This window comes from Myotis davidii, unplaced genomic scaffold (genome assembly GCF_000327345.1).
Source record: "Myotis davidii unplaced genomic scaffold, ASM32734v1 scaffold44, whole genome shotgun sequence".
Taxonomy (NCBI): Eukaryota; Metazoa; Chordata; class Mammalia; order Chiroptera; family Vespertilionidae; genus Myotis; species Myotis davidii.
Window position 1 is genome coordinate 1,283,183 of NW_006299705.1, and position 25,494 is coordinate 1,308,676.

The 25,494-nt window shown below is 41.1% G+C and overlaps 1 protein-coding gene across 1 annotated transcript in view; it reads left to right on the forward strand.

The window, feature by feature from the left end:
- Nucleotides 1-1,031: 1,031 nt before the first annotated feature.
- The window catches only part of ARHGEF28 (Rho guanine nucleotide exchange factor 28), a 219,306-nt gene continuing 194,843 nt past the window's right edge, over nt 1,032-25,494 (forward strand). Inside the window, exon 1 of the mRNA XM_006775561.2 lies at nt 1,032-1,074. Coding sequence (XP_006775624.1) covers nt 1,042-1,074 — 33 coding nt within the window. The 5' untranslated portion in view covers nt 1,032-1,041. The remainder of the gene's footprint in view (nt 1,075-25,494) is intronic.

Here is a 25,494-nt window from a genome sequence, read left to right on the forward strand (position 1 = left end):
GCTGCAGTGCTGCCAGTCAGGTAACCTGGACCTCCCTCTTTGAGGTGATCGAATGCGGGGCTCCGTGATCAATTGCCCACCAGAGGGAGGTCTCACCCACCCGCCGCAGCGCCATTGGCTGGGTAGCCTGGGCCTCCCTCTTTGAGGTGATCAATTGCAGGGCTCTGTGATTGATTGCCGTGCAGAGGGTGGCCTGGGCCTCCCTTTGCAGGGTGATTGTGGGGCGATAGCAGCCCCCCTGACCAATCGCATTGTGCCCCCCTGACCAATCACATCGCACCCGTCTTGGCTGGCCTGGCGTTAGTGTGTGTCATAGCGTGGTCAGCCGGTAGGTCGTCCAGACAGTCGTTCTGCTGTTCGGTTGATTTGCATAATATGCTTTTATTATTATAGATAGTCTCTATGCTGTACATCACATCCCCATAACTAATTTTTTAACTGGAAGTTTGTACCTATTTGACTCCCTTCAATTAACCCCGTTTGAATGATGCTGGCTCCTTTTTTCCTAAGCTGGAAGCTGGTTTCTGGGTGTGGGTGTCAAGGGGCAGGCACACCCAAAGGCAGATGAGATGCATGCAGCAGGGGAAGAGGTGGGTTAGCATGACAGCGGCCTGCATTCCCCCAGACTGAAATGCGTGGCCCTCTCTAAGATCGGCCTTGTTCCACCAAAAGTGGATTCTGATCTCAGAGAAGCCTGTCATCCAAGCGATTTATTAAGGTGAAACTTTCATCCTGCTTATTTTGACCTTTCTTGTCTTTCTGAAATATAATTTCCATTTTGGGAGCAGTCAAGTGGGATAATGTTGGGGTGATAGATTTCCTTGTGTGTGGATATTAATACAAAATAAGAAAGGGGTTCTGTTTTATACAGGTAGCATCTTATTTCTGTATTTTTATAATTTTGTCTCTGCAATTTTCCTATCTAATGAGTTTCTCCTCCTTTGACAATATTGATACCTGAAGGTCAGGACACAGTTCTGTTGGTTGGTTATATGAGGACTCCGGTAATAAATGCTCTTCTTGTTTGCAGATGCAGAAGCCATGGAGCTGAGCTGCAGCGAAGTACCTCTTTACGTAAGTTCCTAAGCATTGGGCTTCAGGGTGAAGTGGCCCTTTCTTAGACTTGAAACCCATGTGACTGAAGTGGGGAGAAAGGCTTTGCTCATTATTGAGCTGAGGCTTTTGAAAAACAACACACAGTGCTACTGTCTAGTTTATTTGCATGAAGCCTTTTAAAACTAGTTGGCTCCTGGTTTCCAAGTCTGGGTTTTAATTATATTTCCCCAAGTAACTTTGTAAAAACTGTATTAGCTCTGGACTAAAAATACTCAATTCATCCATATAGATGATTTTTGAATATATTGTTTTATGATAATATCCTGATAATAGCCAAGAACGTGTTCTGTGTGTGTCTTTTTGGGGGAAATGTTCAGTGATAATTGTGTCAGTTAAAAGCATGAAATTCAAAGGAAAGTGCTGGGCTATATACATAGATTATGTAATGTGGGAGATCGGGTGACAGAGTTGCCCAATGAGATTCCCGATCAAGGTGCCTTCTGGGTTGCGGGAGGATTCTGTTGTCGAGAACAGATACTGGGTGTAACAGGGAAGTGATGTGATTGTCTCATCTTACAAAATGGCCGATGGGTTCCTCTTCCCATCTTCCTTTTTCAGACAAAACCTTTTTTCTTGGAAACTGTGTTGATGGGGGTGTGAGTATGGATATGTGTAGGAGGGCTGCTTTTTCAGGTGGCCTTTGAGTTATCCTCTCATGGCATACAGCAAGAGTACAGGATCTAGCATAAAAGATCTGACCTCATTTCAGATTAATCCTTAATAGAACAATATCAAGGAATTGGAACAAGTTTAATCAGAATCCTCAGTCAATTAAAATATATTAACCCACTTCCTCTTGACACACTTTACTACCCAAGTAACCCTCTCCCTCAACCCCTCCCCACTCTTCTTACATGTATCCCACTGTATTCTCTGAAGAAACACTAAATGATCAAGTAAATGGATGCAAAATAATACCCTCTTCTCCTGGTTTACCCAGTAGTCTATAGTACTCTCTTTACGTTGTGATTTGCAGGTCATAAAATGTGTCTATAGACAGGCTTGGCCCAGCCGTAATTAAAGATTAAAAAAAGACCGCTCCAATGCTAAATTGTAAAGTATCCCAAGTTTTATTCAATTATTTATTTTGTACTTACTTCCTCCTCAGTTGTATTCATTCCACCCTGCTTCCCTATCTCAAACCAAATAAACAAATCCACAAACCTAATCCTGGTAGAAAACCTTGTGGTTAGTCAACATACTGGTGTAGCTATATTGAACTTAGACCTACTGATTATGCCCAGACTAGGGAAGAGTCAGTTAACATTGCCTAAAGGAGAGAAGAGAGTTAAACAGACCAAACAAACATTTTTTTTCCTAACTGTCATATAATATATACTAATTAGAATAAAATGAAAAATACCAAAGTGTTAAGAAAATAAGTTACTCATAATCTTACCCCCTATAAATAGTGTTGTGTTAAAACATTAATACACTTTACTGCTCTAGTTGGTTTGGCTCAGTGTATAGAGCATTGGCCTATGGACTGTAGGGTCCCAGGTTCAATTCTGATCAAGGGCACAGGCCTGGGTTGTGGGCTTAATCCCCAGGAATGATATAGGCAGTGAGTAAACTGGCTTATAGCTAACTAGTGGCCTGGTGCACAGATTCGTGCACATTGAAAGGAAATTAATTAGACATATTTTAATATCATTATTCGCCCTTTCTCTATAATAGAAGTGTCAACCAAATTCATGATCAACAATGACAGATGAAAACATGTGCATGCGATTGGCGCCAGCAAAAGCTTTATACATATTGCCCATGCGCAAGTCAACGTTTATTTTTAAATTGCCAGTGTGCGTCATATGTACTGACTGGTCGGTTGGTTGGATGGTAGGATGGACAGTTGGATGGTCACTTAGCCTTTTAGATATATAGAAGGTTACTATATATCTAAAATGCTGGCACAACATGAATTAATTGCTTTCAAAATCCCTTCACCATGGTTTGTTATTAAAAGACAAAGTTTACTGTGTGCATGTGAGTGCATACCAGTGCCTGACTGTCCACAGCCTGTAGACCCAGGTTTCCAGAATGCTGGGTGGTGTCTCCATGATGGCTGCTCTTTGTGGTGGTTAAGAACCTATTAACCCCAGAAAGAAGGTCCAGCAGCCATCAAAACTCTAAGTGGGACTCAGCAGCAAGGACTCTCGTCTGAAGGGCTCCTTGGTCAGAGCAACAGAAATAGCCTGGAGAGGAGGCCGATGAAATCTTGTTGTCCTTAGCCTTTAAGGTAGACTATTCAAACGAAAGCCATTAAAATTCAACCAACCAGTCCGGCCAGTCTTGCTCAGTGGTTAAGCATTGACCTATGTGAACCAGGAGGTCTCTCCCTTTCTGAAATTAATAAAAATATATTTAAAAAACAAACAAACACACAAACACACATTAATACATTTTATTAATTCTAAGGCACATTTTTTCCCTTATTTTCATATCTGTGAAATTGAGATGCTCCTACACCTTGCATCTTGGCAGAAGTCATGATGTTGCTGTCATTACCTAAGCATGTGTGACCTTGGTCACACCGTTTATATTGTTGTCACTTCAGAATAGTTATGAACTTTGCTGGCACAGCATGAATTAATTGCTTTAAAAATCACTTCACCATGGTTTGGTATTAAAAGGCAAAGTTACTGTGTATATACAAAGACATGGAACCAGCAGCATGATACATGATGAAATCTGTATAAGTTAAAACAAAATTCTAACAAAAAAATGGGCAGTTTTTCTTCTAGTGGCATGCAAAATTCATATTTTATATGGTTTTCTGTTGCTCTGACCAACTGATGGCATCTTATATTAATTATGTAAATTTTATATGTACGTAACTGTATGTACATATATATGTTGTAACCTGATTTTTTTTCACTTAACATTTTATGTCAATATTATTACAGATTGACCTAAGCCAATCTGACCATTTGGCCTCATCAGTAAGGAGGTCAGTGAGGGTTACACTATAATGAAAACAAGTCTTAAGCCAAATTCTGTTGAATAAGTAATATGTAAACAGAGCAGACACAAAGGCTGTGCAGCAACTGGTTCCTGTATCTTGATGCAAGCCTCCTGTCTGCCCACGGCCTTCAGAGGTTGGATAAATATGCACGTCTAGTTTCTCCCAGCTTACTACAATCTGGTTTATAAATCCTTACTATTTAAAAATTCATAGTATATTTTATTTTAAAAAAGCAAAAAGAAGAACTTAAAACTATGTTTAACTCTATCATCGATGATAAGCATTATTGACTTTTTTTTTTCTGCTTCCAGAATTTTATCTATATTTGTGTGGAATTTTATCGAAGGTTCTTTTGCATTTGTTTAGATGATGTGTTTTCTTATTTGACTAATTGTGATATATTACATTGGATCTCTTAATTTTGATGCTTTCAAATACTTCTAACAATCCTATTTCGTTGTTTTAACAGGTTCTTTTGGGAAAACAAATTAAGATAACACTGTTAAGAACATAATTTAGGTAGAACCAAAAAAACCCTAGAAATTGTAAAGAGTTATAACATTGAGATAATATCTTAAAATTATAAAACTACTAAGCATAATAATTGTATGCTAATGAATTGGAAAAGCCTCAGTAAGACTTTAAAAATATAAACTACAAGATTTATCACAGAGGATGACATCACATAAATAGAACAGTGGTCATGAAGTAAGAAAATGTTAGAAATTATTCCCCAACTTCTTTTTGCCCTTTAAAAAGAGCATCTCATTCAGGTGGGTCCTATCGGTGATAATTTGTTTAATTTTTTGGCTTTTTATGGCAAATGTTTTTTCCCCTCACATTTTTTGGCAAATATTTTTGTTTGCTTGTCTTCAGGAAGGAGACTCTATCTTAGTATTGGGATGCAAGGATATTCCTGAACTCAGCCCCAGACTCACTCTGACTTTGAAAATGAACTATGAGCCCTAACTGGTTTGGCTCAGTGGATAGAGTGTTGGCCTGCGGACTGAAAGGTCCCAGGTTTGATTCTGGTCAAGGGCATGTACCTTGGTTGCGGGCACATCCCCAGTAGGAGGTGTGCAGGAGGCAGCTGATCCATGTTTCTCTCTCATTGATATTTCTGCCTCTCTATCCCTCTTGCTTCCTCTCTGTAAAAAATCAATAAAATATATTTTTTTAAAAAAGCTTTCTTCCCTCTTTGGGACACCTGCTCCAGCTGGTGTGGCTCAGTTGTTGAGCATTGACTGTTCAATTTCCGGTCCCAGCACATGCCTGGGTTGTGGGCTCGATCCCCAGTAGGGATGTGCAGGAGGCAGCCCATCAATTATTCTCTCTCATCATTTATGTTTCTATCTCTCTCTTCCTTCCCCTTTCTCTCTCTGAAATCAATAAAAACATATTTAAAAACAGGTACAGTCTGGGTTGAGATCTAGGCTTAATCTTTAGATTGAATGGTGGCTTAAGCTAGGGAAGAGTTGTAGTGATGAAGCTGATGAGAAGAGTGAAAGTCTGGGGATGGGTACATACATTACTATAATTGACCTACGATGCTTATAGCATAAAACTCGTGGACATCACTTGCGAGTTTGAAAGTCCTATTTGTTATTTTTATTTTGTTTGTTTTAGTTTGTTGCTTTTAGTCTTATAGTTGTCATTTTCTAGTTTGTACATAAAAAGCGATAGGAAATGATGCAAATAGAGCTTGAAAGAAGAGATTTTCGCTGACTGGGTATTTGAATTTTGAAAGAGGAAGAGATTTTGCATTCACCAGCTAAATTGTGTGCTTTTGCTGGTGAATGTTTTTTGGTTACTTTTAAAATTGGCTTTTCCTTAAATTTTTGTTAAGGAAGGTTTTAAAACAAATAAATATACTTATTATTCACTCCTTTTCACATTATATTTTTATATAAAGTGTAATTAGCAATAATCTTCCCAAAAGATCAGTTCAGAACTGCTGTGACTAACACAGAAGAGCTCTTTCTTGGGAAATTGTTGATTTCAAAGGCTTTCCCACCCTTTGTTGTCAATTGGAATAGTTTTATGTTAAATGATTATTTAAATAATACTCATTATTAAAAATAAATAAAATTATTAAGAAGAAAGTAAAGATCACCTGAAATTCTACGTTTGAAAGAACTTTCCTTATGTGTGTGCATTTTCATTATCCTGGGCAGATCTCATTAATGCTTCCCCAGCCCCACACTTACATTTACTACCTCACTTTCTGTCCTCCAGCCTAGTGCCCTTCCTCTCAGGAGCAGTAGTCACCCCTGGGAACTTGTTGGAAATACACATTCTCAGACCTTCTCCCAGACCCACAGAATCAGCCACTCCTGGTGTGGGGCACAGCAATATGTGTTTTAGCAGAACCTTCGGGTAATTCTGATGGAGTGCACTGGAGTTTGAGAACCAATGACAGTGTACATATTTCCACCCTTTTCTGTGCTCATCCAACATATACATACATAATACAGATACAATCTTTAATACAATCACTAAAAAAAAATCTGGATCAGATTATGTAGACTTCTCTATTTTTACAACTCAGCAGTACTTTGTAGAAATTTCTCCATCATCGGGTGTAGTTCAGATTTACTCTTTTAATCAGGGGTGGGGAACACCTAGTCCTCCATTTGGTCTGGCCCTGTCCAGGCATTAGGGTTAAGTTAATTAAATGTTTGACCAAATATAGCAGGCTAATTTTTAAGTTGATAATTTTGTATGGCCCGAGAATGATGTTATAAATATCCAAATGGCCTCTGACACAAAATAGATTCCCCACCCTTGTTTTAAATGAATGGGTGTGGATTTAGCCAATTCCCTGTGGATAGGTAGTCACTGTGTTTCGGTCCTTGGCAACCATGAAGTTATTCACTAGACATCCTTGTGCATGTCCTTGTCCATGTGTCCTTATATATTAATACTTTTGTCTTGATGAAGTAGATTCCCAGGAATGGAATTGCTGGATGAAGGGTGTACACATTTCAAATTTTAATGGGTTGCTTTGCAAATTAGATGTCACAGTTCACATTTTATTCAGGGCTATTAGAAATATTTAATACCTACTGCCTCAGCTTTAATAACTGGTAATTATGGCCCTGGCCAGGTGGCTCAGTTGGTTGGAGCGTCATCATGTAAACCAAAAGGTTGGGGGTTTGATTCCTGGTCAGGGCACATACCTATGTTTCTGGTTCTATCCTTGGTCGGGGCTTGTGCAGGAGGTAGTGGGAAGCAGCCGATAACTGTTTCTCTCTCACATCAATGTTTCTCTCTCTCTCTCGCTCTCTCTCCCCCCCCCTCCCTTCTCTAAAATCAGTGAACATGTCCTCAGGTAAAGATAAAAGAACAAAACAAAACATAAAACCCCTGGTAATTATGAAATTGGGGGTTGTGTTCTCATTTTCATTATGCACAGAAAGGTAGCTTTTTAAATTTTGTGTTATTAGCTTCATAAAAGTTCCCCCCAAAATTATCTTGCTTTATTTAACCTCTCCCCACTCTCCATGGTGCTTCATTTCTGCTATTTCCCAAATTCTGGTTAATATAAGCACTTAATCCATGGAGATTTTATAACATCTGCAGAGGGTGTGTCTGTGAACCCTTGCGTGTGGGCCCTCGCTCTCTTCCACCCTTTAGGAGTGTTAATGGTGGCAGCTGCCTGAGAAGAGGATGATCATTTCTTTCTCTGGAAACTGCAAATTGTATAACCATTTGGGCAGAGGAGTTTTCACTTCAGTAGCTTGTTGCCAGCTGGATCTGAGCTGCTTCCCGATTCCCTGAACACTTATGTTTATATTATTCTTTTATTCTGAGTCACAGTCTCCTGCTGTTTGATCCCAAGAATATTGGTTGCTGCTGTGCTCATTGCATATATGAATTGAAGGGTCAATCTGATGTTTAGGGATCCGATTAACACTTCAAGTAGCTGCGCTACACCTCTCCCATTCGACCTCTTCTATCTCTGGGGCGCGGTGTGGTTTTCTTGAATCGTTGGCCAAGTGCACTCCTCTTGGTCCCAGTCTTCTGGGGGAGGACCCGAGGACAGGTTCCTGGGCTGGTTTCCTAGCCCAGAGAGGCAGCTTCCTATTGAGGCGGTAAGTGACTTGGCGGCTTTGTTCTGTGTTCACCTGGCAGACGCCTCCTTCCTGATTCCTGCAAATCTCTCCGGCTTCTGGTTCCTGTTGAAGGAAATCCTGTCCTCCAGCTGCTGCCCTTCTCTGCTGTGGCTATGCGTCCCTCATGGGCCCCTGTGACGGCCACTCTTGACCATCAGCTCAGAGTGTTAGTACATGATCACACCTTCAGACCTTTGCAGATGCTGAAATGAAGATTTCTAGAAGCAGTGACTTATTTGATCAAATTAACTCAGATGGTTTGACATGCAGGATTTTTAAATGCTGTGTTAGAAGCCGTATGTTTATTTACTAGTGGCCCAGTGCATGGATTTGTGCCCATTGAAAAGAAATTAATTAGAAGAAATACTTTAATATCACTATTCACTGTAATAGAGGTGTCAACCAAATTCATGATCGACAATGACAGATCGAAACACATGCATGCGATTGGCACCAGCGAGAGCTTTATATGTACCATGCATGCGTGAATCAATGTTTATTTTTAAATTGCCAGTGCGTGTCATACATACCGGCTGGTCAGTTGGTCAGATAGTCAGATGGACATACGGTTGGTCACTTAGCCATATATATATATATGTATAATTCTTTTGTGCAGAAAGTGAGTAGTAGATCCCATAATGAGCCTGGGGTTTTCCCACCTTTACTGGTTAATGAAAATGACTTTCCCCATTGTGCTGGCACCACAACACCCTTGAGTACCTGACCAATTTCCCCATTGGCCAGGTACTCCAGGGTGTCATTTTGTCCTTTTCTGCCCTGCACTGTCCCTTGAGCTTTACAACATGAAGAATGCTGCCATCTGGACCTTAAAGTCTCTCATTTGTCTCACATTATTTGTCCTTTTAGAGAATGCTGCCTGTAACTAAGTCTGGGCAAGCCCTGACCCTCTAAAGCTCATTTGCTCACCAAATTCCGGGCCCAATGACTTGATGGTCATTTGCCCCATCAAGTTCTCCAGCTCAAGTTAGTAGATATTTCATTAACTCAGGTGTCAGAGGGTGTGGGTGAAGGTTTTTGTTGTTGTTTAAATACATGTCAGTGTAGATAATTCTGGTTTTCAGAATGGAATCAGGAGGGGCTTTTACCTGAAATAAACTTGTAGATCACGAGTTTACTTTGTGCAAATTTGTTTTTAGCAAATTACATTAACATCACCAGTGTCTCAACTTAAAAACAGCAGCCTGTGCATCTCAACTAATTGCCACCTGTTGGGTGGTTTCCATTGTTCAAGCTGGGCTGGCTGGGGTTGGCTCTCCTTGGTGGCTCTTGTTCTCTGCTCACTTAACTTGACCCTTTTCTACCGTCTCTGCCTGGTTTTGCTTTTACCTTTTTGCCTTTTCTCCTGTTTTTCCGTTGAGGGGGCAAATGAAGCCCAAAGCATGGCGTGTTCTAGCCACAGAGCAGGAGAGCTCCGTCACGCTGCTTGGTCAGCAGCCACCAGATGTCAGCTCCTGGGAAGTCCGAGCTCCTGCGCTGCTGTCAGAGATTGCTTGGTGGTTCTGGCAGGAACAGGGGGGAAAAACCACTTCTCAGACTTGAACAAAACCTCTGACTTAGAGATGTTATATAAATCCCCCATTGACTTCAACCCTGTCCAGATTCTTAAAGAAACTGTATCTTTTCCTGTCAACACAATGGCACTTTATAGTGTCCCCTTCTACAGTTACCAATGAGACCGTAGACTTCTGACAAAAGGCCTGAAGGGAAAATGTCCAACTCCAGGAAACCGCAGGCAGCATGAGCCCAGCACCCATCTTTGAACAAATTCCTTTGTGCCTGGGGGCTGAGGGTATATAAGTTCCAAGTGTTCTTAACGTCTTATTGTTTCACTTCCCAGATTTCAGTGACAGTCCCACAGTTTTGGGTAATATGTAGCCCTGTATTTTTTTTTTTAACACAGAGCTTGAAGTAACTGACATTTGTTCTATTTGAGTTTAAAAGGATTATTACCATCTTAAGCAAGAATTTTAGGCATGGTGGGTATAGGTCAGATTTTTGTCTGGGAGAGTTGTAGAAGAAATAAGATGTGATCCAGTGAAATGTTTTATTTACACACTAGAGCTGGGTGCACGAGATTTGTGCACTTGGGTGGGGTTGGGGGTGGAGGAGGGGTCCCTCAGCCCAGCCTGTGCCCTCTCGCAGTCCCAGTCCAGGACCCCTTGGGGGATGTCCGCCTGTCCACTTAGGCCTGATCTGTCCGGGGATCGGGCCTAAGCCGGCAGTCAGAGATCCCTCTTGTAGTCCAGGACTCTTGTAGTCCGGGACCTCTCGCCCCTTACCGCCTGCCTTGCAGCGGAGGAGAGAGAGGCTCCTGCCATTGCCGCTATGCTTGCCAGCTGTGAGCCCGGCTTCTGGCTGAGCTGCTTTCCCCTATGGGAGCACTGACCACCAGGGGGCAGCTCCTGCATTGAGCATTTGCCACCTAGTGGTCAGTGCAAGTCATAGTGACCGGTTGTTCTGCCGTTCGATTGATTTGCATTTTAGGGTTTTATTATATAGGATTCTGCAAAGGCAGCTTTCATGAAAGGTGTGATATATAGTGATGCATTATCAACAATTTCTTCTCACCCCCAAGGCTCTGTGTGTGTGTGTGTGTGTGTGTGTATGTGTGTGTGTGTTGAATAATTTGTTTCTAATTCCTGACTCCTTTTATTTTCCATAATTTAATGCAGTCTGGCTTTACCTTGTTCTGTTTATCAAAACTGATTTCATGAAGATTGTGTCACTTATTTTGCTCTTGCTCAATCCAAGGTGTCTTTTTCTTAAGTCCTTTAGTTGCAATGCACTATTCCAAGCACTAAAGATATAGCCAAGATGGAAACAGACAATGTCCTAGGACACCATTCTCCCAGAACCCACTTGAGAGTGGAGAGATGGACAATAAAGTAGGTACACAAATAAAAGCAGAAGGACTTCAGATAATGGTATGTTTTAGGACAGTACAACAGTGTGATATGGTAGAGAATGTGTGGGAGAGACTAATTTGATAGGGTGGGAGTCAGGATCCATGGAGAGCCTTCTAGAAGAAGGATAAGAAACAAAGGCCCTAAAGTAGGAATAAACTTAATGTATTTGAGCGGCAGCAAAGGTCAATGTGGCCAGTGCATCATGAGAGAGGAGACAGGTCCCAGAGGTGGGCAAAGCTAGATCATGGAAAGCTTTGGTGGCCAAGGTAATGAATTGAGAAATTGGTGGGAGTCTGGTGGGGAAGCTGTCTGATCTGATTTATTATTTTAAAATGTACTTTTGGTGTCCTCCAACTCTGCTGGTTCTCTTCGAGTTCTTTCTTTGTCTATTGAGCTTTCTTCTCTACATACGTGGGTGTTCCCCAGGGCCTTCTCCTTTTTCCTCTTCTAGGCGAGCTCATCTCTCCTTGTTTCAACCATGGCTCCTCCTTGAAGGCTCTCCTCCTGACCTCTGCCCATGTCGCATCTTCGGTTTCCAGATGGCCTGTTTGCTTTCTACTCAATTATCCAGCCTTAGCTTCAAGCCCAGACTGTTAAATTTTAAAAAATGTTCTCTTCTAAAGCAACCCCTTTTCCAACTTCCTGATGTTGGTTACCATACCACCATTCTCCCAGGCAACCCAGCTTTGGATATGTGTATTCATAATTGCTCCATTTCTTTATTCTCTGTAGTTGATCAGTCATCAAAATGTGTAGATGGACATGGCTGTCTCTTTTTTCTCCTCTGCCAGTATCCTAATTTATCTTTGGATTTCTGCCTTTAGCCTCCTCAGAGTTGCCCTATTCTCAGACTTTGTGAACACTTTATTCTCCCCGCTCAATATTGGCTGTCCCCCTACATTTATCTCTTGTTTTGTAGCCATGTCATCTCTCTACATTGGTAGACTTTCTTCTCTTATCTCCAGGACTTTCCTCAAAATGCTCTAGTTCCATAACCAGGACTGTTGCTAAGGTAGGAATGGGATACCAGGTTGTATCTAGTTTATGACACCGGAAAGCTGTGCATTTGGTATTTTCTTGGCAATTTTCTAAGGCTTGATTTCACTTTATGGGCTAGGTTATCATTTTGGAGTCTACTTAGCAACGATCAGGATATATTTCTACCCCATTGTGTCTTGGGACTAGCCTGTGGGCTGAAGGGCTGGGCTTTCCAAAGCCAAGGGTAATTCAAAGAGAGTAACAGCTTCCTGCTTTAAAAAATGGATTATAATTTAAAAATTAAAATGCCATTTAGTAATACCAACATTCACATTTTAGTAGGACAAACCATTTGGAGCAAAGTAAACACCTGGGTCCAATGAAATAGCTTGAACATGAAACATTTCTAATAAATCTGTCATATGCTAAACACTGTACAGTACAGGATACACTTTAATGAGTTCTCATTTAATGTTTTACAAAAACCCTGTGAGGTAGGAATTAGTCTCCATTTATAGATAATAAAATTGAAGTTTGAAGAATTGGGTTGGTATTCCTTCATCAGCATTTATCTATTTGGGCCAGGAACTGTGATTGGCACAGTGAGGTTGACCATTCAGCTGAATTATGATGGAACTTGGATTTGAACCACATATCAGTCTAGGTTGCTCTCATTTATACTATAATAGTCCCACGGACACAGAGTGTTACCCTATGTTATATCAAAATTCCTAGTGTAGCCAGCTGGTGTGGCTCAGCGGTTGAGTATCAACCTATGAACCAGGAGATCATGGTTGGATTCCTGGTTAAGGCACATACCTATGTTGTGGGCCTCCTCCCCAGTAGGGGGCGTGCAGTAGGCAGCCAATCAATGATTCTCTCTCATCATTGATGTTTCTATCTTTCCCTCTCCCTTCCTCTTTAAAGTCACTAAAAATATATTAAAAAATACCTAGTGTAATGTTCAATGCACTGTAGACTTTCAGTAAATGTTTGCTGATTGCATTTCTGCAGAATCATTGACTGGGAGGCAAGCTTGCTCTCTTTATAAGAGCACTCCAGATAATGGCTGTGGTCATTGTCGGGGAGGGCCCCAGTGACAAAATGTTTGATGATAAAAATGGTGCTTGGGCACACCTGTGACATTGTATAAACTCCTTCCAACATAAGCTCTAACCATACCCTCCTCCTCTTCTTTATAAATATCCTACTTATTTCCTCTCAAAGTCCTCTAGTCTCTCTACTTTTATTTGAGGGGCTTTTGTTTCATGTCTCATCCGTTAAGCTTGTAAATACCAGGACAGCAGGGATTTATTTTTTTTCTGTCCATTGACTGTTCAGTGCCAGTTGAGCACCATGCTCAGTGAATACTTGTTGAATGAATACACGGTTCTATTTAGTTCCATTCAATAAACTGTTCCAGGTTCAACCTGCAGCACAGTTTAGTTTTATTGTTTGCTCATTTCTCTCCTATTGTGTATGTTTCCCCAGCAGGTATGTAACCATCCTTAATTTTGGGATGGGCACAGTCATGTTGGTTTTTGGTGCACTAAGGGTGCACAGAGTCCGGGGGATGGTCAGTCAGGAGGTGGCTATCATCACAAAGGTCAGGAAATTGGGAGATTTCGGGGGGAATATGTTCTAGAATTTGAATCAACTAAACTTTGAAGGTACTATATGGGAGATGTCAAAATTATGCAATAGAAATTAAGGAAATTTTTGTGGGGGTAGACAGTTCCTACCTGAGAATTAGAATTCAACAATAAAAAAGTTCTGATAAATAGTAGGAAGTGAAAAGCTTACCTTCTCTAATAGAAGATACGGGAAGAGTCCCTTAACTTGGGAAAGATGATCTATGACCCATATCACATGAACTCCCCTTTGGCATTATTTACTAGTATCTCCCAGTTCTTATAGTTGCTATGCTCCATGTCTTTGGGGGAAAATTATTTTTGCTACCTGTTTAGAGCACCTTGTTGTGCTCTACAGAATGTTCTTAGACTTTGACTATTTCATTAGAATCACACTACTAATTTGCAGAGGAAGTGAACTTAGAGATGTTAGGTGACTTCGCATGAGTGCACTCGTGCATGCATTTATTCACATGACAAATTTTATGTGCCAAGTACTAAGTGAGATGTATAAGCAGGGACAGATGGGGGTTTTGTGGGGCCTGCAACTTATGCAATTTGAAGGATTCCTTTCCTGAAAAGGAATACAAAACTATAAATACAAACTTAGATCAAAAGTGAGTATAATGAGAAATTACAAAATTTTAAAAAGCTGACAAATTCCATAAACATAAAAAGTATTCCCAATTCAGCTTCCTCTTAGCCAGATCCTGAAAATTCCTTCAGACACACAAACAGGAAGGGAAGTGGATCCAGTAGAGAGGGAGAGAGAGAGATTTAGGGAGAAAACTCAAAGTAATTTAGAAACAGTTGCTGGTGTAGACCATGTTAAAGAGTAAGTTTATCCTCTGTAAAATTCCCAAAGACTTTTGTGCCAACTTGGAATTTGAAATGACCAGGATGTGGAGCAGCATATAGATGAAAGCTGGCTTCTGCGGGTGATCCAGGGGTGTGGGAAGTGGTGAGCATGATAGAGAATTTGAAAATGTAGGTCACTAAAATGGAATAATGCATTTAAACATCAACATAATTGTTTATTGTTTAGAACATGGCCTTAGTGGCCCTGGCTGGGTAGCTCAGTCGTTTAGAATGTCATCCTGACACCCTAAGGTTGCAAATTTGATCCCCAGTTAAAGCACATACAAGAAGCAACCAATGAATGCATAAATACATGGAACAACAAATTGATGTCTTTCTCCCTCTCCCTTCCCTTTCTCCCTTCCTCTATCTCTCTCAACTCAATTAAAAAAGCTTAGAATATGGTCTTAGTTATTGAAAGTGGCTTTCTAGAAAGGAGAAACATAGCTTCTTGTATTCCCTTGAGAAAGATTATAGATCCACAGAAAAAAAATAAAGTGATCACTGAAGCAACTATTTTTAGCAGATTATTTAATAAAGTTGCACCATTAAAGCATTAATCCATTTAAATGTCCTTGGCTACCCATAAATTAGATTAAGAATATTTGTAGGATAATTTTGCTATTCACACTAAAATGTTTGCATTCAGATTTTTATATACTAGATTCATTTGAATTGGGAGCAACCTATGCATTCTTGAATATTCTTGAATATCCTTGTGTATTCTTGAATTTTAAAAAGGCATTTATACATGGGTGGGAGAGAATTAAATATGAAAATAGATGATATTGGGTCAAAACCACTAACTGACTTTAATTGCAAGCTTCCCCCCAGGCAAGACGGGGAAGAAAATAGGCCAAATTGTGGTGAGTATAAGTTGATAGATGACAAGTTGTCAGTGGAATTTCTGTGGGTAACTGCCATTGTGCTTTCGGTGGAAGCTGGGTTGACTGGGAAGGATAATCAGCCATCAAATGGTGTGTAGGCTTTGATTAAAGAATGGGTACTCAGAATAATTTTTGAAGCATTCTTGATGGCAGAGATTTGAAAGCACCTTCAGCTTCTACCAATGAGTAGATAAACAATGGCATATTCATATGTGCAACTTCCTCTCTCCCATCCCTAACCCCTGGCAATCACTAGTCTCTTCTCCACCTCTATCATTTGGTCACTTCAAAAATGTTTTGTAATGAAGTCACCAAGCATGTGATCTTTTGAGGATGGCTTTTTCACTCAGGATAATGTACTGAAGATCTGTCCAACTTGTGTGCAGCAGCAACTTGTTCATCCCTGTTGATGAGTAGTATCTCATAGTATGGATCTACCACAGTTTAACCATTCACCTATGCCGCAGTCTTTTGCAGCAAGGGTTCAGGAATCTAGAGAAGGGGCTGCAACATAAATGAAGAGACTAGACAAGAAATATAAATTTGGAAGGCATTGGGGAAAGCCAGGCAGAAACCCTTTTCTAGTAGAAAGGCCCTCTGACTTTTCCATCCCTTTGCTTTTATTTACTGGAATATACATGTGCCTTTTAGCAAAGCAAACACACATCAATGGCAAGGTTTGGTAAACAATAAAGGATTAACAGGTTAGGGAAATTGCCTTCAGCTGTTCAGCCAGAACCATGGTCGGCAAACTCATTAGTCAACAGAGCCAAATATCAACAGTACAATGATTGAAACTTCTTTTGAGAGCCAAATTTTTAAGCTTAAACTATATAGGTAGGTACATTGTTATTAACTTAATTAGGGTATTCCTGAGGCTTAGGAAGAGCCACACTCAAGGGGCCAAAAAGCCGCATGTGGCTGGAGAGGCGCAGTTTGCTGACCACGGAGCCAGAATCATATGCAGATTTTTCAGCCCTGCTGAATATCAAAGCCCATCAGCCTTCTGATGGACTTCTTGCATTTACTATGCTAACTACTGTTGGTCTTTGCCTCCAGCACACCTATTGTAGGACATTTTGATTGCTTCCAGGTGCTGGCTATTATAAATAAAGCTGCTATTAACAGGTCTATAGGTTTTTGTGTGGACATAATTTTCATTTTTTTATGGAATAAATGTCCAGGGATGCAATTGTTAGGTTGTATGGAAAGTGTATGTTTAGTTTTTAAAGGAACTGACAAACTAATTTCCAGAGTGGCTGAACCATATTGTGTTCGCACCAACAATGTATGAAAGATCTAAATTCTTTGTATCCTTGTCAACATTTTGCATTATCAGTGTTTTTAAAGAATTTTAATTTATTGATTTGCCTGGATTTTTGGCCTGAATTAGATAGGAGACTGATTGCATCAGGTAGTTTGATTACTTTTTTTTTCTATGAGTTTTTCTTTGTTTCTGTCTGACATGCTCAATAAGTGTAATATTAGGCTTTGATACCCCAAGGTGAAGACTGCTCATCAGTGTCCTCAGGAAGACCACCTTTCAATCCACCACAAGCTGTTTAATTGCTTGGGTTGGGATTTGGGACTGGTCAGCAGGTTCAATGACCACCACAGTGTCACCACATCTTGCAGAAGAAAAATGACACTTACATAAACTTTCAGATTAGCCCCGTCAGCATAGTCTGGTTCACTGGGACCTTATTCTGTTGTATTGTGGTTTCTTGAGGTTTCTGCTCCACCATTTGCTAATATTTGATAGAGGCAGGGCAGAGGGGATAGGAGGTTCACGGACACAATTTGGGTAGAATAGGTTAAACACTTTCATGGGTGTGTTGAAGGATTTCATGTCTGGGGAGTGGACACTCAGACATTTTAGAACTGAATGCTTCTACTTGTGGCTTGTGACCTCTGCTTCGGTGGCATTTAACCCTATGAATTGCTTTGCCTTCATAAACCATGTAAAATAGAGGTGGAGTATCTTCTATCTATTGAAAGCCATTGACAGATGGGGACAGAAGCAACCAAGATAAGCAACCATTTAGTCAGGCTTATTAAAACAAACAAACAAAAAATCTTTAAAGATACACTACTCCTCAGTCTGTTTTGGTTCAATTATCAACCTTCACTCAATCAGTGCTCCCACCTTCTCCGTTAACCAACTTCACATTTCCTGCCTAATATCTCTCTCCTTCCACTTCTGGGTTAAATGTATGACATTTGAGCTGAGCATTGAGCAGCATCTGGCACAGAATAAGCACTCAGGAAATGTTTACTGATTAGACTAACAGTCACAAACACTGTGATCAGCATCACCCTTTCCAGTTTTTCTATGAATGAAAACCACCTAGTGGCCACTGTTCTAGCCAGATTAACCTCTCTCTGTGAATCATCTTGAGTATGCGTGCCTTTGAAAGAAGAGTTGGCCATTTGATTTTGTGTTGATTTTGGGGAAGAGAAAGGAAGAAGGATGTAGGGCAGCCCATGAAAGGAAACCAAGTTTTAGTGTGCCTGGTGTGTGCTCGGGGAAATCCAGTTTCTGGCCAGAGTTTCCTGGGATTGTGATTTCCTGGACACTTTTAGATGTTTGAAGAATATGTTTTTATAGACCATGTTGTCATCTCAGATGTTGACCTCTGATAACAGGAATGACATTGGCAGTGAGTAAACTAGCTCAGTGGTCGGCAAACTCATTAGTCAACAGAGCCAAATATCAACAGTACAACGATTGAAATTTCTTTTGAGAGCCAAATTTTTTAAACTTAAACTATATAGGTAGGTGCATTGTTATTAACTTAATTAGGGTACTCCTAAGGCTTAGGAAGAGCCACACTCAAGGGGCCAAAGAGCAGCATGTGGCTCGCGAGCCGCAGTTAGCCGACCACGGAACTAGCTTATTGCTAATTGCTGAGTCGTGTGAGTGCATACTAGTGCTTGACTGTCCACAGCCTACGTAGACTCAGGTTTCAGGAATGCTGGGTGGTGTTCCCATGATGGCTGCTCTTTGTAGTGGTTAACTTAGGTAGATAAGAACCTATTAAACCCAGAATGCTTATGCAGAAAGAAGGTCCAGCAGCCATCAAAACTCTAAGTGGGACTCAGGCAGCAAGGACTCTCGTCAGAAGGGCTCCTTGGTCAGAGCAACAGAAATAGCCTGGAGAGGAGGCCGATGAAATCTTGTTGTCCTTAGCCGTTAAGGTAGACTATTCAAACGAAAGCCATTAAAAATCAACCAATCAAAAAAAAAATCAACCAATCAGCTGGGCCAGTCTGGCTCAGTGGTTGAGTGCTGACCTATGAACCAGGAGGTCACAGTTTGATTCCCATTCAGGGCACATGCCAGGGTTTTGGGCTCTATCCTCAGTAAGGGGCAGCCAATGAGTGATTCTCTCTTATTATTGATGTTTCTATCTTTCTTCCTCTCCCTTCCTCTCTGAAATCAACAAAAACATATTTTAAAAAAATCAACAAAGCAACATTGACGGTGATTTTAATTTCTTTGTGTCAAAGTTAAATATATCAAGGGGAAACATACAACATTTAAACAGATTCTACTGACGTTCATATGTCACAGTTAGTCAGTCTGTCTTCTCACTGGAATGGGAGCTGTGAGGGCAGAGACTTTGCCTCTGCTTTTCACTGCTCTGTCTCAGGTACTGGGCTCAGTAGACACCGAAAAAAATGACACTTACAGAAAGGAAAATGACATCTAGTCTTAAATTTATAAAATCATGACTTGTAAGGAAGTTCTAGGTCAACTTAGAAGTTTGGAGAAAAAACTCTGGTGTGAGACTTTTACTCAGAGGAGGAGACATTTGTATAAAGGCCCCAGATAAGACAAAACATAGTTACAGAAAGTCATTCCCAGTCGTTCTGCTGTTAGGGTCAGTTTGCATATTACCCTTTTATTATATAGGATAGAGGCCTGGTGCATGGATGGGGGCCAGCTGGTTTGCCCTGAAGGGTGTCCCGGATCAGGGTGGTGGTCCTGCTGGGGTGCCTGGCCAGCCTGGGTGAGGGGCTGATGACTGTTTGCAGGCTGATCACATCCCCTTCAGGGTGAGGATCCCCACTGGGGTGCCTGGGTGAGGGGCTGATGGCTATGTGCAGGCTGGTCAAGCCCCCACCCCATGGAGGTTTGGCCAGCCTGGGTGAGGGGCTGATGGCTGTTTTCAGGCTGGCCACACCCCCTTTAGGGTGGGGGGTCCCCACTGGGGTGTCTGGCCAGTCTGGGTGAGGGGCTGAGGGCCGTTTTCAGGCTGGCCAAGCCTCCTTGGTGACAGAAGTTCCCAGCCTCTCCTTTTATTCTTTTTTCTTTTTTCTTCTGGGATTTATTTACCTTCTATAATTGAAACTTTGTAGCCTTGAGAGGAGCTCAGAGCCGGCCAGGGCAGGTGGGAGGGAAGCTTGGCTTCCTCTATCATGAGGGACAACCCAAGCCTCCTGCTTGCTCCAGCTCTGTGGCCACGGCTGGCTGAAAGCAGGTATCTGAGGTTTATTTATCTTCTATAATTGAAATTTTGTTGCTTTGAGTGGAGCTCAGAGCCGGCTGCGGCAGGCAGAAAGCTTGGCTTCCTCCATCATTGGGGCAACCAAGCCTCCTGCTTGCTCCAGTTCCTTGGCTGCCGGCCGCCATCTTGGTTGGGTTAATTTGCATATAGTTGCTCTGATTAGCTGGTGGGCGTGGCTTAAGGCATAGCAAAGGTATGGTCAATTTGTATGTTTGTATTTTATTAGTGTATATATTAACTATAATCACCATGCTTTCATTAGATTCTTCAAATTTATTCATCTTATAGCTAAAACTTGGTCCTTTGACCCAAATCTTCCCATTTCCGCCATCCCCCAGCCCATAGTAACCACCATTCTACTCTCTGTTTCTAAGAGTTTGGCTTTGTTAGATTTCACAGGTCAAGTGAGATTTGTACTGTATTTGTCTTTCTCTAACTTCTTTCCCTTACATAATGCCTTCAAAGTCCATCCTAGTTTTTGCAAATGGTGGGATTTCCTTCTTTCTCCTGGCTGAGTGATGGGAGTAGTAATTCTTGGCCATGTAAAGTACCTGCACCAGTGACTGGCACATAGCTGAGCATCATCTCTGGGACCGGAGAGTTATTAGGGTCACATGATAAGAAAACAAAGCATAGGGCAGGACTCAAAGAAGAAAGCAGTGGGTCTCTAGATTTGGGAGTTGAGATACAGTAAGGTGGGACATGCAGGACTTAACCTCTCTGGGCTGGAATCCTGCTGAGATTTAAAAGGTTGAGGGTGTGAAGAGAAGTGAAACTAGAACTGGACGTGTCCATCTTCAGGAGACACTGAAGAATACAATGGACATTGACATGTGTCCAGTGTCATCTCTTCTTTCATCAGAATAGGATGCCCAGGAAAGTCCAAAGTCAAAGGAGATAGTGTGTACCGATGAAGTTTATTTTTGGGATATTCTTTGTGTTTTTTAACTCATCAATATAATGATATGCAATTTCTGGGCAATATGTCTATATGTCTCTGGGTATATGTTATTTATTTAGATAAACTTACATGCAATCATGTACACAAATCTTAAGAGTTCATGTGGTAAATTTTTACAAAATATACTTAGGTCATCATCAGCCAAATTAAGACAAAGAACATTTCTAACACACCCCTGAGTCCCCTCCTCATTCTTGCCCTCCCCCAAAGGTAAACACTGTTCTTTTCTTGTCACAGATTAGTGTCATGCCGTAAGAGATTTGGACTGAACATTTATCTTTGTAACATGTTAGTATTGAGAAATACAACTTCAGCAAGACACAAAATGTTTAGCTTAGATAGAAAAAAATATAAAGTGAGATCTCTGATTTTATTATTTTTACCAGTAATTCTATGATCACTTCCTATATAAAGTGAATGCTAAATTATGAGGTTAACTCCTCCTTATCACTTATGTGAAAACATTTCTTCCTATTATGTGAGTCAGAGTTCTTGCAAGCTACATTATTCTGATTTGGGCAAAACATAAAGTAATTAGAAGGCCTGCGTTTGTTTCAGTGTGCTGTGTTGCGGAAACACCACTTCTCTCCTAACTGGCCAAACCCAGGTTCTTAGTTACCTTCTTTAGACTTTCTCAGAGTATGTGTTTTTCAACATTATCCCTAGTCACATCATGATAAAGGTAATTTGAAGGACTCTGATGGCGGGGAAAATGTTTGTTTCAACTGAATAAATGTGGCTTAAAATATTTAATTAATATTTTCTAAAGTTAGGAAAATATCTGTGACTTCTAAGGCTTTTTTAAGATTATAAAATTCTTGTTGAGGTTATAAGTCTCATTACTGAAATACGCTCTATGTTTCCTGTGCTTGGAATTTTCAAAGAAAAAGCACACTGCTGCTTGTTAGCAGTGGCCTGTTTACACAATTGGAATAAAGTATATTCTTTATTTGAATAGTTGGTGAACCTAGAGCTTTTATTGAGACAGAGGATCCAGAATGAAGTACAAAAAAATCCAGAAAAAAACCCTCATCTGGACAAATTGCTCAGTTAGTTCCTATTAATAAATTAATGGGACCTCATACTACCATGGCTATAGTGTGGTTTTACTCAGTTTTGTAAACGTAGGCCTGTTGTTACATTAACATGACAAATTATTGAGTATGGTGGACTTGCCCTCATGTAGACTCCAGCTTGAGGCAGTTTGTCCCTCCTTCTCCCCTCCTTTCTTGGTCACATAAATGGTTTCCTGGAAATCTGCCTATTAAATGGCTCATGTCATTTGATTGTCAAACTACATCATACCTCTTGTTTTTAATCGTGTCTTCTTTGCACTGTGGTCAGTCTCCCTGTAGCTGCCGTTCTCTATCCTTTCTGGGAAATCTCTTTATAGAATATCAGCATGATGTTTGGGAAAACTGGAATGACGACAATAACTTAGGTTGCCTGCAATATAAACACGGCACCAATAATAATGCAGAAAGTGGTTGTGTTGTTATTTATTACTGACTGTTCGTTCACTCATTACTACTTTCATCTATCCAGTAAAAGTCTGAATGCCAACTACGTGTCAGGTATCACCCTAGGTGCTGGAAACACTTAAAGAAGACAGCTCATAGTTTTCTGGGCATAGAAGGATAGAAGAACGATAAACCATAATTATAGTGAAGGAGTCTTATTTGTGAGTTTATTGTTGTGTCAATTGAAGCAGCAAAGAACTGTTGCTATTGGTTATGGGAATGATGTTGTTATACTGAAAATAGTATTTATTAAATGGAATTCTTCTGTATACTAGTTAAGAAGAGTTTAGATCTCCTCAAACTATACTCAGGTATGAAGAAGAAAGGGTTTGTTTTTTTTTCATTTCTTTGTGAGAAAGGCTTGTCCTCCTGACCCCCAGTCCACTAGGCAGCAGGAGAAAATGATTTCACTCCAGTATATGTCATCTGATAGTGATATAAGTAGTCCCTTTAGATTTTACATGATCATTATTTAGATAAAATACTGTCTCTAGATATTTGGCTTCCTCTTCTGTTCCTTTCCAGGGTGGTTTCTGCATGTTTGGGGAGGGGAGTGAGATTGGGGGTCCCTGACTTTCAGGGACTTTTCCATCCTTGGGTGTCCAGCTGGGATCTGCTGATGGAGTTCGCAACTATGTAGTTCATGGTTTGGTCTATTTCAGCTGTCAAGACCCAGTGGTGCTTCTTTTTCTTCTTCTTTTTAAAAAAAGTATATTTTTATTGATTTCAGAGAGGAAGGGAGATGGATAGAGAGATAGAAACATCGATGATGAGAGAGAATCATTGACTGGCTGCCTCCTGCACACCCCCCTCTGGGGATTGAGCCTGCAACCCAGGCATATACCTTGACTGAGAATCGAACCGTGACCTCCTGGTTTATGGGTCGATGCTCAACCCATTGAACTACTGAACTACTCCAGCTGGGCCCAGTGGTGATTCCGAACTGACCTTGACTTCATCTCTTCTTAGCTTTGCTGACACTCTTCTTGGACCCCTTCCTGTCTCAGTCACATCCTCCAGCCCATGGCCTTGGAAGCCCCCCTATCATCCCTGCATTGGGGACATCTTCTAGTCAGGCTTGCTGACTCTCAACTCACTTCTGCCTACATCCTCCTCAGGGGTGCACAGGAACTTCTGGCCCCATCCATCCCACAACAGAACTCAAATTAGCTGGGGAAAGCCAGACGCTGTCCCTCCCTCTGTCTGGCCACTTCACATGGCTGTGTTTACTCTACTCTAACCATCTCCTAAGCTGTTGGAAGAACAGCCTCCTCAAGTTACAGTGGGTCAAATGCCACTCATGCTTGGAGTGCCCCGAAACTTATCTGACACCCTTTTCCATTGCCAGGGCCAGAACCCAGAGAAGGGGAATCAGGGCATTTTTGCTGACCACCTTAAGCCATGAAGAACTTTTGGGGGAATTTGAAAGGCCTTTGCTGGTTGAAAATAGCAGCTTTATACAAAATGAGCTGATTCTCATATTTCCTCATAACAAATTCAAACTCCTAGCATTAATCATTAGTTTTAAAATAGAGATTAGATTATTTAAATTTTCGCTAAGGTCTTTGTTTTTGAGAACCTGGAGAGCAGGAAACTTGAATCTGGAATGCTTTCTTTTTTTGTTTTTGTTTTCTCCCCTGGCTGTGAAAGGCAAGGGAGGCCATGGAGGCTGTTCTCCCCAGTGTGTGGAGTGCGAGAGAAGCTGGGGGCCCTAGAGTAGGAAGGTAAGGCACTTTTCCTCGCCCTGGTATCCACGGGCCTCTCTGAGGTATGAATTTCTACTTCAGGGTTTTGTGGATGCCCATTGGGTTAAGACTTCCTTCTCACTTTTATTGTCTTCTGGAGTCACTGCTTATACCAACTCATCCTGCAAAAGCTAGAAAAACAACTAGTTGATGAAATCTTTGAGATGTAGAGTAAAAGAAATAGATGGCTACCAAGGGAAAAATTCAAAGTTGTCTGTAGGACCCACAGTTTGGTCTGTGGGTCAATGACTTTAAGTGTATCCCACCCCACCCCCCAGAAGCTGCCTCTGCTGGAAGCTGTGGGGGCCTTTGTCTAAAATGTGCCTGAATTTGGCTTATCAGGCTAGTGGTTTTTGATTTAACATTGTCATATTTCAAGGTTTTATTTGTTAATTGATGAGTGTCTGTGTTTTTTGACCTTGGAGTTAGTAGTTGTGCCTTTTGCCTGGAAACCATGGAGGAATCTTGCTCTCACCGGACTGCATTCCCTTTGTCTGAGTGCCCTTAGTGTAAAGGGCTTAGCAGCAGTTGTGACATGAGCCTGGTGCTGGTCCCACCCTAACCTGCAAAATTCTCTGCAGACCTGGGCACACAGTGTCTAATGACCATATCTGGGAGCTGGTCAGTTACAGGCAATTGCTGCTATTCACTGCTCATTGAAAAAAAATGAAGCAGTAGCATAAATATAGCTGACATATGTGGGCTTAGAGATAGAGAAGCTTGTTTCTATGCTAAACTGTTCATAGACTAAGCAAAAAGATTTATTGTGAATATGTAACAAAAGCTTTTCAGAAGGAAAGGAGAGAGAGATCATTGGTATTCTTGAACATCCACTACATAGCAGACACTGCTGCCTTAAAAAAAAAAATCTAATTCCAATGAGTTACTCAGTGTACTAAGTCTGGTGTTCCCCTTTCTAAGACTCAGAGATTATGGATCTGTCCAAGATTGTGCAGCCATTGAATGGATACCGTGAGATGGTCAGACTGGAAAAACTGTTTGTGGAGCGGAGGAGTAGAGCAGAATGGCCCAGCTCTCTTGACCTGCAGCCGAAGCAAGTTTCCACATAAACATTTTGTCTTTCATTTCACCGAGTATTTTTCAAAATATATAATGCTTTGTTTATCTTTTAGGAAGATCCTGTTTGCTTTGAGTAGGACATGGAATTAATGGGTGTGAATTGTCATACTCGAATTTATTGTTGGGTGTTTGGATGCTCGTTTAAACCTCACAGTGCTACTCCTGCTGTGAGTTCATTGTCCAGAAAAGCCCTGATGAGAAAG